The sequence below is a fragment of the Microplitis mediator genome, chromosome 9, assembly GCF_029852145.1.
Source record: "Microplitis mediator isolate UGA2020A chromosome 9, iyMicMedi2.1, whole genome shotgun sequence".
NCBI classification, from domain to species: domain Eukaryota; kingdom Metazoa; phylum Arthropoda; class Insecta; order Hymenoptera; family Braconidae; genus Microplitis; species Microplitis mediator.
Genome location: NC_079977.1, coordinates 227,492 through 242,172, shown reverse-complemented (window position 1 = coordinate 242,172; position 14,681 = coordinate 227,492). Strand labels below are relative to the sequence as shown.

At 32.2% G+C, this 14,681-nt stretch overlaps 1 protein-coding gene across 4 annotated transcripts in view; it reads left to right on the top strand.

The window, feature by feature from the left end:
* Positions 1–14,435, top strand: part of LOC130674264 (terminal nucleotidyltransferase 5C) — a 39,673-nt gene extending 25,238 nt beyond the window's left edge. For 2 of the 4 annotated variants that reach the window (XM_057479537.1, XM_057479538.1), the window contains exon 2: positions 12,777–14,435. In XM_057479537.1, the coding sequence (XP_057335520.1) occupies positions 12,777–14,375 (1,599 nt within the window). In that variant the 3' untranslated portion in view covers positions 14,376–14,435. Of the gene's footprint in view, positions 1–12,018; positions 12,256–12,776 lie in introns of those variants that run through there. The other 2 variants (XM_057479539.1, XM_057479540.1) reach the window with 2 other exon arrangements.
* Positions 14,436–14,681: the final 246 nt, after the last annotated feature.

The window sequence follows — 14,681 nt, the reverse complement described above, 5'->3', positions numbered from 1 at the left end:
TCCATCCCCATATCTCCACCCCATATAACGCCCCTGATCTCACCAATGTGTCATATAAGTACATTCTGTCCTTTATTGTACTTCTGTCCGTTCTTTTGATGAGTCCCCATGTTGCCCGCAGCGCCTTTTGTGCTTTGCCTGCCAGGTATCTCATGTGCTTTCTCCAGTTATTCGTGTTTGTCATCCAACATCCTAAGTATTTGAATTCTTTCACCTCTTCAATTTCTTCTCCGCCAAACTTCCATTTCGACTTCTCTTTATTTGCTCTTCCTTTGCTTCCTACCACCATCACTTTTGTCTTTTGTGTGTTGACCTTCAGCCCATTTTCCTCTGCATATTTTCTGAGTATTTCCAACATCCTCCTGAGACTTCCTTCGTCCTCCCCTAGTATCGCCACATCATCCGCATATTTTCCTAGGAATATTTTGATTTTTCCTATCACTATTCCGCCTACATTCCTTTTTACGAACTCTTTATCCACATCCTCTAGGAACAAATTGAACAGCAGGGGGCTTAACGGGCATCCTTGTCTCACCCCTTTTCTTGACCTGAATTTTCTTGTCATTTTCCCATTTACCACCACTCTGTTCTCCGTTCTTTCGTATATAGCTTTTATGTATCTCAGCATCCTTCCCTTGACCCCCACTTCCTCCAGTTTTCTAAAGAGCCTTTTTCTGTTTACACTGTCGAAAGCTGTTTCGAAGTCGACATAGCATACGTATCCTTTATTCTTTTTCCTCTTTGTTCTCTGATTTATCGCTGCGTTGAGCACGAAGATCTGATCTCTCGTCCCTCTTTTCCTTCTGAAGCCCGCCTGACTTTCCCCTATGACCCCTTTCTCCTCTGTCCATTTTTCCAACCTGTTCGTCACCACATTCGTTAATATCTTGTAGCCTATGTCTAGTAGCGAGATTCCTCTGTGGTTCTCCGGCTTTTTCGAGTCCCCCTTCTTGAAAATCGGTGTTATGTGCGCCATTTTCCAGCCCTCCGGTATTTCTCCAGTCATCCATATTTCATTTATTACCTCTTTTAATTCCCACTGGCCTTCCTTCGGCAGCGCTTTGAAAAATTCCGCCGCTAGCCCATCCTGTCCTGGTGCCTTTTTATTCTTCATTTTTCTTATAACTTTCCTTATTTCAACCATTTCTATCTCCGCTTCCATTGCATCCTCAATCAATGCCTCTTCTTCCCTTCTGCCGTTTCTTATTTGCTCTTCGGTGTTGCTCTCCTCTTCCTCTCTTATTTCTCTTTCTTCCTCTTTATTTTCTTCTTTCTTTTTTGTTTGCTTTTTTTCCTCCTCCTGTCCTCCTAGAATTTTCTGGAAATGTTCTATCCATTGTTCTTCCTTAATTTCCTCACTCACCTCCCCTCTGCTCTTACCTCTGAACGCGTTTACTGCTTCCCACCACTGAGCCATGTTTTTACTCTTATTTATTCTCTTTCTTTTTTCTTCTCTCCATTCTTCTTGCCTCCTCTTGCATGTTTCTCTGTACTCTTTTCTTTTTTCGTGTAATTCTTTCTTGTTTTCTTTGCTATTCATTTTTATTTGCTTCTTTAGCGCTCCAAACATTTCTTTCCTTTTCCTTTTGCACTCTTCGTTGAACCATTGGCAGTCCTTTCTTCCTTTTTTTGCTCTTTTTTCCATCTCACATAATCTTGCTGCTGTTTTTGTGGTTTCTACCATTCTTTCCCAGTTTCTTTCCTTTCCTTCCGCCTCGCCTTCTCTCCATTCTCTTTTCCATACTTCTTCATATTCCTCTATTTTTTCTCCGTTCCATTTGAACCTGAACCTGTTTTCCTTTTCGCCGTCATCCTTTGGTTTCTCGTCCCATTTTTCTTCTTGTTGTCCGTCTGAGTCTTCCCCCACTGCGTCACTTTCTTCCTTTTTCTCTCTCTTAAGTGTCAGTGCAATTGGTAGGTGGTCTGACTCTGTTGCTGGTAGGATCCTCATGTTATCTATTTTCATTCCCCTTCCGCCTCCCACTCTCATCACTAGGTCGATAACTGTGCTGCTGTCCTCCTCCCCTCCTCCAATGAATGTAACTGCTCCTTGTCTGTCCCCCTTTACTCTTCCGTTTATTATGTTGATTCCCAATTCCTCACACATTTTTAACAATTTCCTGCCCTCGCTGTTAATATGCTTGTCTTGTGATCTTCTCTCCGTGTCAAGCTCATCTTCTTCATCTGCTTCTGTGTAGCCTTTTTGTTCACCTGTTCTCGCGTTCATGTCCCCTAGGATGTATACGTTTTCACTCTCGTAGATGCTTCTTTCCACTATTTCTTTCAGTTTCTTTCCAAACTCTTGCATTCCTGCATTATTGTATGCCGTGATGATCATCCACATCTCTTCTCCACTCTTTTTTACTCTTAGCCCATACTCCCATTCTTCTATCTCCCGTATCCCTTTTATTGTCTTTTTTATTCCAACTGCTTGTCCGCCACTCGCTCTTCCTTTCTTCACCCTTTTATCTTTGGTTGCTGCTTTTAAACTCCAGTTGAAATTCTTACTTAAACTCCCTTTGAATTCTTCCATTTTATCTTCCGCTACCCATGTTTCCTGGAGTATTACCACGTCATATTCCTCTAGCTTCTCTTTCACCGCAACTGCGTTTCTCCACCCAGCTATATTCCAGGTCATGATCTTGATTCTTCCCTTTTTTTCCCTCTTCTCTTTTTCTTCTTTGCTTTCTAGCTTATTTTCGAAACCCTCTTGTCGTCTCTCCAGCCCCTTTCCTCTCCTGTCTTTGCTTGATTACAGTTGCCGTTTTTCTCATTTCGCCTTCTCTTTCATCCCAGCTCCACCAGACTCCGTCCCTCAAAACTTTGTCATATTTTCTTTTTGCTTGTCCCCCTTCCTTTCTGATTCTCCATACTTCGTCGTCCAGCCATTGCAGCACTTCCGCTTGTCTTCTTGTGTAGTCGTCTTCTATCCATATCCCCGTTCCCTTCATTTTCGTTTTTCTAACTATCACCTTCAGCTTATCCTCAAACGACGCCATGTGCACAACGTAGTTTTCCCCTTCTCTCTTTAGTTTCTCGATTTTAGGTTCTATCTCTAAGTGCTTTTTAAAGAGTTCCTTGATGGCTTCGATCATTGTTACCCCTTCTTCTGGTTTCTTTACATTACCCCATATTACTATGTTATTTTTCCTGCTGTTCCTTTTTTGTCTCTCTTCCTCCCATTCCTTTTCATTCAATTTCCCCGGCTTCTTGCTCACTTTCTTTTTTTCATGTACTCCGATTTGAGTTTTAGCTTCCCTTGATTTTTGTGAGTCGTTCGAGCTCCCCGCACTTATGACAACCCTCTGACTTTCAAATCTTGCTTCCGTTTCCGTTGTTTTACCTTGGCTGTTAATCTTACTTATTTTGCTTCTTTTTTCTATTTCTCTGTTTTCTTCTTTCTCTCTACTGCTCATTCTTGTTTTCTCTTCTTTTTTGTTGTCTTCCGTTTTTTTGCTCTCCTTTTTTTCACGTTTTTTATCTCCTATCCTCTCTCTGTTGTCTTTTTCCCCCTCCTCAGTTTCTTCTGGGCTTCTTCCACCTCTTGTTCTCATCTTCTTTTTTATTTTCCTTTTCTTTTTCTCCTTCTTGCTCGCTTCCTCTTCTGTTTCAGCGTCCGCCTCGCTCCATGATCCTGGTGCGTCGCTTAATATGTCAATGTTTTCTCGAGGTTTCTGTCTTTTTCCTGCATTCGCAATTTCCGTTTCCTTCATTGCCTTTAATATTTCTCGTTTCAGCTCGTCTAGTTGTAGTTTGATTCTTTTTTCCATGTCTTCTGTCCTTTTTTTGTTGTTTTCGCAGCACTTGCATGTGCAGCTTTCCTCGCTCGTCTGTACTCCCTGGTCCTTTTTCACTTCTTTATTTCTTGCTTCCATCTGTTCTTCTTTATCACTTGTCTTTTTGTTTACATTTATGTTATCTTCCTTTCCCTTTTGTTGATCTTCGTCCTTCTTTGTGTCACTGCTCTCTTTGTTTTTTTCTTTTTTTTCGTTTTTTTCGTCTTTTTCGCTTGTCACTTCAGTTATGCTCTTCACTGGAGACCTGCCCAGCTTATTTTTCGTTGCAAAAGCCTTCGCTTCATCCTCCTCCTCCTTTTCTCTGTTTATTGTTAGTGCACTCTTACTTCTCGTTATTCTGTCCCCCTCCAGTTTTCTCGTTTCTTTTAATCCCTCGTCACTTACATTTATAAGAAAACTTTTAATGTCTTTTTCCTTCCTTTCCTCCTTGTCCTTTCTTTTGTCACCTTTTGTGCCTCCTTTATTTTGTGGTTTGTTCTTGCTACCTAGCGGTCTTCCTCTTTTTTTCTTTAATTTATCTTTTCCATTTTTGCTGTCTCCATTTAGACTTCCCGCGTCCTCTGTGCCGCCCTCTATCTCACTTTCCCATTCATCTACCCGCTGCTCTTCGTTATCTGACATTGAATCCCCTTCTCTTTCAAAGATGTCGCCATCTCCCTCCTCTAGGTCCCCATTAACATGGCCGTCAACTTCCGGTTTATTGTCGTTTGCCGGTTCCATATTTCCTTGGGTCTCTACCCTGAGTTACAAGACTACTTGCTGACTCGATTTGAGTTCTTACCTTCTTTCTATTATACTTTTCTCTAATTTTTATTCACTTTTTTTAAATTTTTCACACAGTAAACACTTGTTTTATGCAAATATTCGCTGAGACGCTGTCACACGCGACTGCACTAAACTGTTGCCCAGGTGGCGCCTCTGCAACAATATATATTTAAATGATATTTATAGATAAATTTCTCTAACGCAGTTTAATAAATTTTAAAGAAAAAAAAAAGAATTTTCTAACATGACAAGATAAATCTTTTTTATTTCCTTATAAGTTATTTTAAGAAATTCCTTACAACATAAATGCTACTACCTTATTTATATTTATGGATTTTTAATATATAATATATATACAACTATAATTATACATATGTATGTGTACATATTTGTATTTTAAGTTTACCAAGTAGTCGCACTTAATGTTACGTAAATCTATGCAACTCATACTCCAACATTGCATACATGTATATATATATATATATATATATATCTTCTTATGCATCAGATTATAGACAAGCACGCGTACAATTTAGCTTCTCGGTTCGTTGAGCCACTGTCATCATCTAATATAACTCTTGTACATATATATAGATATATATTAACCGCGAAATTAAAATAAATTTGAATTGCCAAAATTTTGCCGCGTCAAAAAAATAATCGAAATTTGACTTCTTTGACTTAAATGGATACTGAGTAGGTCAAGTTAACCAAGATTTTGACTTGTTATTGGCTAACGACGTATCTAGTATCCATTTGAGTCAAATTCCGGTTATTTTTTTAACCCGGATTTTTAAAAATTTTTTGATAAAATACACATGTCGTTATTATATTTGTTTGAATCTATAGTAGTAAATTTGGACACTGAGATAAATTTGAATAGTTAGAGCAAGTAAACAGTTTACATGTAATGTTAAATGCCCGTCTAAGCACATCAACAGACCGATTTAATTTAGCTGATTGAGTTACTGCAACTCGAAATATCTCCGAGCGTAATTTAACTAATCACGTTAAAAATAAATTGGATTCACATACATTTCATGTCTTCTTTATTATAAAAGGCAGGAGGTTTATAACATACGGGAAAGTTTTAATAAAAAAATACATTTATTTATTTAGTATTCAACCTAAATTTGTTTGCTGTTAATGAAGATAAAATTAATTATCAATTTTAATTTCTATGATGAAATTTACATGTTTACTCGCATTATTATTATTATTCATGTAATTTAATTAATTATAATAATAATAATAAATATAATAATAATAAAGGTTGAACAGATCGAGGAACACGCGTACTGACCGCATTGTTCATTCATGTCCGATGAAATTGGGTTTCATAGATGATACAAATGATGACGAATAAAATAAAATACAGTGTATGTACTTGAACGAGTTAAAGAGGTCATACAACGGCTAATGCTCATAAATATACATATTGGCGGTTTTTTTTTCTATTTATTACAATTACTATTTTTTATAAAACAGTAAAAATTGAATTGTTGAGTTGTAAAATAAATGACTTGTAATTAAAAAATAATAAGTGTAATTTTTTACTAAAAATAAAAGAATCTCTTGATTTTGATAACAAATATAACAATAATTTGGTTGAAAGAATAATTTCAAGGAAGAGGAAGTAGTGTAACATATATGTGGGTGGGCGTCATACAAACTCATGATTATCTACATAAATAAAAACTTTTTTTTTTTACTTAAGAAATCTAAAAATAGTTTACAGTCTATAAAAGGAAATGAATAATAATTATGGTTATGAACTAATTAAATTTGTTTTTTCATATAATTACTAAATAAAATTTCTAATTTTAATTGTCAATATGAAATAAAAATAAATTGAACGGTCAAGGTTTCGTTATATATTTTTGATGTTTTATATTTTCCAAGTGTCTTAAAAAAAAATCTATGTAGACCTTATGCTGTGCAGCTGTCTCGAGACTCGATGCGAATTATAGTACAGACGATAATCGAGTGAAAGGCGCAGGTGAAATGCTAATTAAATAAACTGAGAAAAAAAAAGTATATTGACAATTTTTATTTTTATTAAAATTATTAACACATATTAATAAAAAAATGTTGGTGTTTTTTTTTATTTATTAATATTCATTGCTGTAATAATTATTAAAATTTACGTTTGTTGACACAAGTTAGCCCGAGTTAACATTAAAGCTTAGTGCACAGTATATTTCTATTTGTGTCAGTTATTATGATGTAATCGCAAGAAAAGTCAATTGATATTGTCGTAAAGTGATTAAAAAAAATATATAAAAATTTTGTCAATTTATGTCAGTGGACTGAAGTACAGAAAAAGTAAATCAAGTTGATTGAGGGCGTTTGAATAATCACGAGGGAATTGATAGAGTAGAGATTACATTGGGTAGCCAAACATTGATGTATGTATGTATATTTATATATATGAGAACAAGAGGATCGGATGAATATGTAAATTAGAAGGCGGACTAAAAATAGTGTAAAAGTGTCGGCGATGAAAGAGTTAAATTCAAATTTGTTTTTCTTTAATATGTAAAGTATGATATATATAGACTGTAAAAAATTTGAGGATCAAATCCAGAAGCAGCAGATAATTTTTTATTTACTTGATCCCCTCGGAGTGAAACTAACGGAGGGAATTTATTTTGATATAAAACTCCGGGAGTGGATGTAGATTTAAATAAAATCCGATTTTTTTCAATGTACAGACTGTATACTAGTTCATCTTTATTGCTTTTTTTTTCTAATGTAGTATGTAGAGAGCTTTTAAGTGGGGGGAAACCATCTAAAGACATTAGATAGATCTACAGGAAAAACTATGGCCTTGTTAAGGTGAACACTTATAGGCTTCGTGACGACGTAAATCAGAAGTATATATCGTTACATCTACGTCGTTATACTTCTTTTAATTTAATATTGCTAATTATAATCAGCAGCTAGAAATTAAAATTTTTTTGGGCCTCAATTTTAAATTGAAAAATTTGTTTATCGACAAAATAAATTGGCCAAAGTTGTTTACTATACATAGTTAGAGTATGAGTCATTTTATTATTTAATATTATTATTGTTTTTTTTGTTATTATTGTTGTTGAAAAATGATGTGGGAAGAAAACAGGTGCATCTTGAAGTGATTCAATCAGCATCAATGCATGACGCAATTCCTCATACATATATATTTATATAAATACAACGTAATGTAATGTAAGTTCCCACGTGCTCAAGACAATTCGCCATACACGTTTTATATTCTACACTATATATATTAATTCATTAAATTATTTAAGTATGTGAGTTAAATAATAAATTAACGCGCGGCATTCAAATTAAATTATTATTATTGAATTAACTCTATATTATTATTATTTAAAATAAATTTGAATAGAATAAATAAAGTTTATTTAATAAAAAGAATATATTAAAAAATTACGGAGGATAAATTTATAAAGTTATATATATTTAATAAAAAAAGTTTTTTTTATAAGAAAGTTTTAAAACGCGAAAGTTTTTAAGCCGTTTTTTATTGTGTAATACCAGACCTTTGTATTCTAGATTAACAGCATAAATTTGAAAGGTCAACGATAATAAAATCAACTTAATTATTATTTTAATTAATTATTGTTGTTGTTATTTTTTATAAGATCCAGTACCGTTTTATTTTAAATTATTTATGAAAAATATTGTGTCATTTTAAATTTCTAAAAGTCACTCGCTAATTTTTCTGGTCCCCATTTTGTCTTTCTTTCTCTATTTATGCAAAAAAAAATTCAAAGTGCAGTTGGAAATAAATAATTAATAAGGTTTCTTTAGTACATGCGTAATCTTGTGTATGCAATTAATTTTTGTTTAACAAAAATAAATTCATAGGTCATTTTATAAAAATTGTATCGTATATTTGAATATTGTTTAACAAAAAAAAAATAAATATATACATAAATTATTAACGGTAAAATATTCAAAAATAATTTATGTATTATGTTAACATGTTACTGTTGCTGCATGTATAATTATTTTCTCTTTCACTCTTTCTCTATAAATATCTTGCGGTCCTGGTGTGCGGGAAAGCAGTTTGTGAGCAAATTATTATTTTAAAATAAATTTAAATAAAATATTAATTTTTTTTGGTTTTTGTTTTATAATAACTCGATTATTTTGAAATTATTTTAGAATCAGTTATTTTTACTCGGGAGCGGCGATGAGTCATAGGAATAAAATCCGCGATTTATAAAAAAATATTAACGCGTTCCGGGATATTAAAAAGAGAAAATTTCATTTTATTTTCAATTTAGTACATGGTCTGGTCGTTCATGTGTCTATCTGTAGTCACGATAACCGATGCATGGAATAAATCCAATTTTTTTTTTTTTAGTATCGTGATTACGCTAAAGTAGGACTGTAATATTTATTGAACTGCTTTTGTTTATAAATAATTATCAGTAATTGTGCTCGATTAAAATTAAAATTGAATTTCACATTTTTTTAGTTTTTAAATAAAATTTAATATAAAATAAATATACGTCATAGATGATCATTGGAAAGGAAATTGAATTTCCTATAACTATTTATTAATTAAAAAATACTATTGAATCAATACATAAAAAGTTACAACCATTTAAAAAATTTTATTATTTTTTTACAATGACTACCCACAATATCTTTAATAATCGAGTTATCAATAATTCCATTTAAAAAATAAAATATTTTAATTAATTTCAAATAATAATAAATTTTAAAAACTTAGATAAGTAAATAAAAAAAAATAGGAATAGTTTATCAAGAATATTCTCGAAGTTGATAAGTTAAAAGCAGCATTTATTTGTATAAATATGAATGTAGGGTAAAACCTAATTCGATTTGCTCTAGTAGTTGTTTAGTTGTCTATAATTCTCAGCGAAATAATAGTCATTAATATTTAAACATGACGATGTTACATGGATTATTTATCGAACTGGAGGTTTATAATATTAAGTACAATATAACACATACGTGATAACGTATATACATATAAGAAACGAAAATGTACATGGATGTAATAGATTACTATAGACCCACGTGCTATTTCTCTTTGCATGACCGATAGATCTACAGACTGTACTACTGTACAGTCGACACTTTACACTATACACTAAAAACACAGAGACTTTAGTCTATAATGCAAATGTTAACTCAAATATGCACAACGTCTATTCTAACGCCATCTTGCTCTTATTAATCTTGCAGTATATAGGTCACCAAGTAAAACATATATTTTATTTACGACGCGCGCGGATAAATCGTTTATACATTTTATTATTTAGTTCACTTGTAAAAAATCATCTGTCCTAGTTGTTTTTTTTTTTTTTTTTTTTTTTTTAATGTCTCTATTTAAAAAATAATTACAAGCGGTAAAAGAAGAATTTAAATTTTATAATCGTTAAATTCCACATCGAGTACGTGAGATACTTTTATATCTGTTAGGGTAATTATCTACTGTAGTGCAATTAAAGTCTTGGAATTTATTTAATTGTCGATTTATTTATCTATTAAATAAAAATTTTAAATCAACACACAAATATTATTATATTACTTTAAAATACTTGAATAATTCTGTTAAGCAATGTCAATAATTGGAGTATGTTATTATTAAATTTAAAAAAAAAAACATAACATACTTTTCTTGTGTATCAAGAAAACTTTACGGAAAAAATCACTCAAGTGGATTCCGTTAATTTTATGACACTTGAAATATAAATAATTATAATTCTTGAGTAAATAAGATTGTTATGTTATTATTATATATTTAAAAAAATATTTAATATTTTTAACTGATATTTTATTCTCAATGTCAAAGTACTTGAATTTTATCACTAAGTATTTTAATATTGAATTGCAGTTTAAAATTATTTATACAAATTTTATAAATTTACTTAAATTTTTCAGTACAAACAAAATGAAAATAAAAAATAAATGAGGTCAATATACTCAAAAATACTTGAATTATTTAATTAACACAAGTATTTGTATTATTTCAGAGCAAAATAAAAACAAAAAAAAATTTATTTAATTATTAATTAACACCAACATTCAAGTATTCATAAAAATAAAAAAAATATTTAGCCAAATGTTTTATTTTCTTGCTGTTAATTTTTTTTCCAAATAAAATTACGCAACTAAATTTGATTGAATTGTTAATTTATGTATGAAATTAATATCAGTCTGCTCCATTAAAAATGACAGTTGTTATTTTAATAGCTGTTTTGAATATATAAATTATTTTATATCAGTTTAAAAAAACAAACATTTACATGACAGCGTTAAATTTTTTTATTTTTTTTTACTTCAATTATTTTATGAAATTGAAGACTTTTGAAAATTAATATGCTTTAAAAATTACAAAAATTTACAAGCAGATGTCAATAATTGGAGCATTGCCGCAGAATGTCAATAATTAGGACATTATCACAGAATGTCAATAATTAGGTCGTTGAATTTAATAAAAGTAAAAAATAATTTCAAGTATTCGTTTTATTTAAAAATTTAATTACAAAACAATAAAACCCAGGGTGTAATTCCAGTGATTGTTATCTAGATCAAACTACCGATAAATAAATTTAAAAAATATAAGATAGTGTTATCTTCGCAACATTTCAAATGACGTAGGAGTAAATCGATACTCAATAAATCGGTTATAAAAAATATAAAACTGCGTATTAAATACTTTTGACGTCACAAGTTTATATTAGGAAGTAGGATCAACGATCCTGATTTCATCAATAAGTTACGTAGGAAAAGTTTACTCTTTTTCTTTTTATTTATTTATATACATATAAAATATCGCATGTAACGCCTCCGCATTGCTCTCGTTTTTTTTTCTCTCTAGTTCACTACTGGTTAGTTTTCTCTATCCTTATTTTATCTTCTCCGGTTCTCTCAACTGTAGACTAGTTTCAACCCTCAACTTTCTTTTTTTTTTTTTTTTTCAACCCCCGTATTCAGCCATCGCCCCTACTCAGATCGGCAATTCATTCAGCTGGCGCCCACGCTACTCCTCTCTGACCCCGTCTAGTCTATGACGTCATTCAAACTACGAGTTCGCGCAAATTCAACCCTGCGTATTATGTACAAGTCTGCCTCCCATGTTATTTAACTCAAAAAAATTTATAAAAACTCTTTATTCATTACTTGCAATCATTAATTACATATTTATCCTTCATTTTAGTCACATGCGCATACTCGTTTTTTTTTTTTTTTGATCAAACAATTGATTAAATCTTCATGCTGGGGTAAAATTAAAAATGAAAGATGACCATTTTACCCGTAATCTCCCTTATATATATACATATATGTGTGTTAAGAGCGGAACATATGATACTATACTTTAGAGCACAAGTATAAGTAGTAACAGAACATAAAGAACAGACAGAGCATGTAGTAGTAAAGTCACAGGCCGAGGGAGCCTTTCACTCTCGTACTCACTTCAGTTCAGCTTTACCACTTGATCCATACGGATCTCGTTTATCGAACAACCTCAGACCGTTTATTTTACATAACATATCTATCTGTATTATTCAATAACTTAATAACAGTTTATATACGCTTATTCAGTATAAATTATTATCATTATTATTAAAAATTTTTTTTTTTTATATAAATTACGTAAGACTTGAACGGATTGTCGTCGACCGGGGTACATATTTTAAAATTACTATGTGTAAATATATATGTATATTTTTTTATAGTGAATTTATTGCAGTAACTTGATATTTTTAATTTATCAAGAGACTGAACAAGTTTTGTTAATTATTTTATAAAAATTATACGTAATTGGGGAAGAATGAGATTTCCTGTGATAAAAGTTCATTTTAATTTTTTTTTATGACGTTCGTTCTGAGAATTTAAATAATTAGTGTTGCTAATTAGAAAATTAATTTTTTTGTCAGATTTCAATTTAAAAAAAAAAAAAAGTTACGTGTGATTATAACATATGTCGCGTTATTTCTCTAGAGATATCAAGTGTTGAACTTGGTCAATTAAATAAATAAAAGTGTTTAAAAATAATTGAGTAGATATTTTTTATTTAGAAATTTAAAAATAAACGCATTGATATTTGGGATTAAAAATTATTGCGGGTTGATTATAAGATGTATCATAAAATTTATGTGATTTTTACTGTAGTAAATGAAATTTTTTCATATTTAAAAAAAAAATGCAATAATTAAAATTTTGTTACAGTGTGGCTCCCTGGATATCGACGAAGCACGACAACGCCGAGTGAATAGAATGGAGTCTCTCTGTCAAGTAGTAACCAAAAGCGTCCAAATTAGCAGCACCCCTAGCAAAGAAGACACCAAAAATATCAGCACCAGTGACGATAACAACAATCACGACAACACCAACAACAATAATAATATTAATATTAATAATAATAATAATAATAATAACAATACTCACACCATCAGCAACACCAATAACACCAGTACAATAGCCACCAAGAACAACTTAAATAGCTCACGAAGCTACAAATCGTCTCTAATAAACAGCATAATCGACAGCAGTGGCGGCGGAAATGGGGGTGGTGGTGGTGGAGTCAATAACAGCAGCAAACTTCACAAAGACAGTGACTGCCCAAATGACCCCCAGCAAAGACTCGCAGTGTTATCATTCGAGCAGGTGCGTCGGTTAAATGACGTTATGAATGAAGTTGTGAGCATTCACGGGCGCGGTAATTTTCCGACTCTCGAAGTGAAGTTGCGTGATTTAGTGACTGTTGTACGTTCAAAATTAGAAGAAGATCCAAGTAATGGTGGTGCTGGTATGCGGGTACGCGACATTCGTCTTAACGGTGGTGCAGCATCCCATGTACTTGCAACCGAGTCACAGCCATACAATGACTTAGATTTAATATTTGCGGTCGAATTAACAACACCCCGTAATTTTGACCGTGTCAAGGCGGCCGTTCTTGGTTCGCTTTTCGATTTATTGCCAGAAGGTGTCAGTCGCAAACGAATCACCACTTGTAGTCTTAAAGAAGCATACGTTAGTAAAATGGTTAAAGTTAATGACGGTGACAGATGGTCATTGATATCTTTAGGAAATTCACGTGGTCATCGCAATGTTGAACTTAAATTTGTCGACACAATGAAACGTCAGTTTGAATTTTCTGTCGATTCATTTCAAATAGTCCTCGATTCATTGCTGCTGTTCTATGAATGCAGCAAATTACCAATTGCTGAAAATTTTTACCCAACAGTTGTCGGGGAATCAGTTTACGGCGACTTTCAAGAGGCGCTTTATCATCTACACAAGAAATTGATATCAACAAGGCATCCGGAAGAAATTCGCGGTGGCGGATTGCTCAAGTACTGCAATCTTCTGGTTAAAATGTACAAACCAGCCCTACCTGATTACATGAAAACACTTGAACGGTACATGTGTTCAAGATTTTTCATCGATTTTCCTGACATTAATCAGCAGCAGGCTAAGCTAGAAAACTACTTGTGGAACCATTTTGTTGGACCGGAAGAAGAATCATTAAAATATCAGTACCTGATGTTGCTGCAGAGCGTCGTCGAGGAATCGACCGTCTGTTTAATGGGACACGAGAGAAGACAAACACTTGCGTTGATCGAGAATCTTGCCTTCCAAGTACTCTACCAAGAGCAGCAGCGACTAAATAGTCAGCAGTCAGCTGCAGCAGTTGCTGCCGCAGCTGCAGCAGCCGCTAATGGACAACCAGCTTACGTTTACACCAACACGGGATTCTATTATCCGGTCATACCAACCGCTTGTTACACGTGTACTTGTAATTCGTGGATGGCATGCTCATCGTGATGTGATTGTGATAATAATAATAATAATAATAGTAATAATAATAATAATAACAACTATTATTATTATCATAATGCTAATGATTGTAATATTAATTGATTAATTAATTAATCATTTATAATTTAATTTATTATTTTAATATCTATCGTTTATTTTAAATATTATAAACTGCTCCAAGTTGGATAGTCAATGACAACTCAAGATCTCTGTTTATGATGATCATTATCATCGTCAATTTAAATTTTTATTATTACTATTATTATTATTATTATTATCATTATTATTATTATTATTACTATTATTATTGCC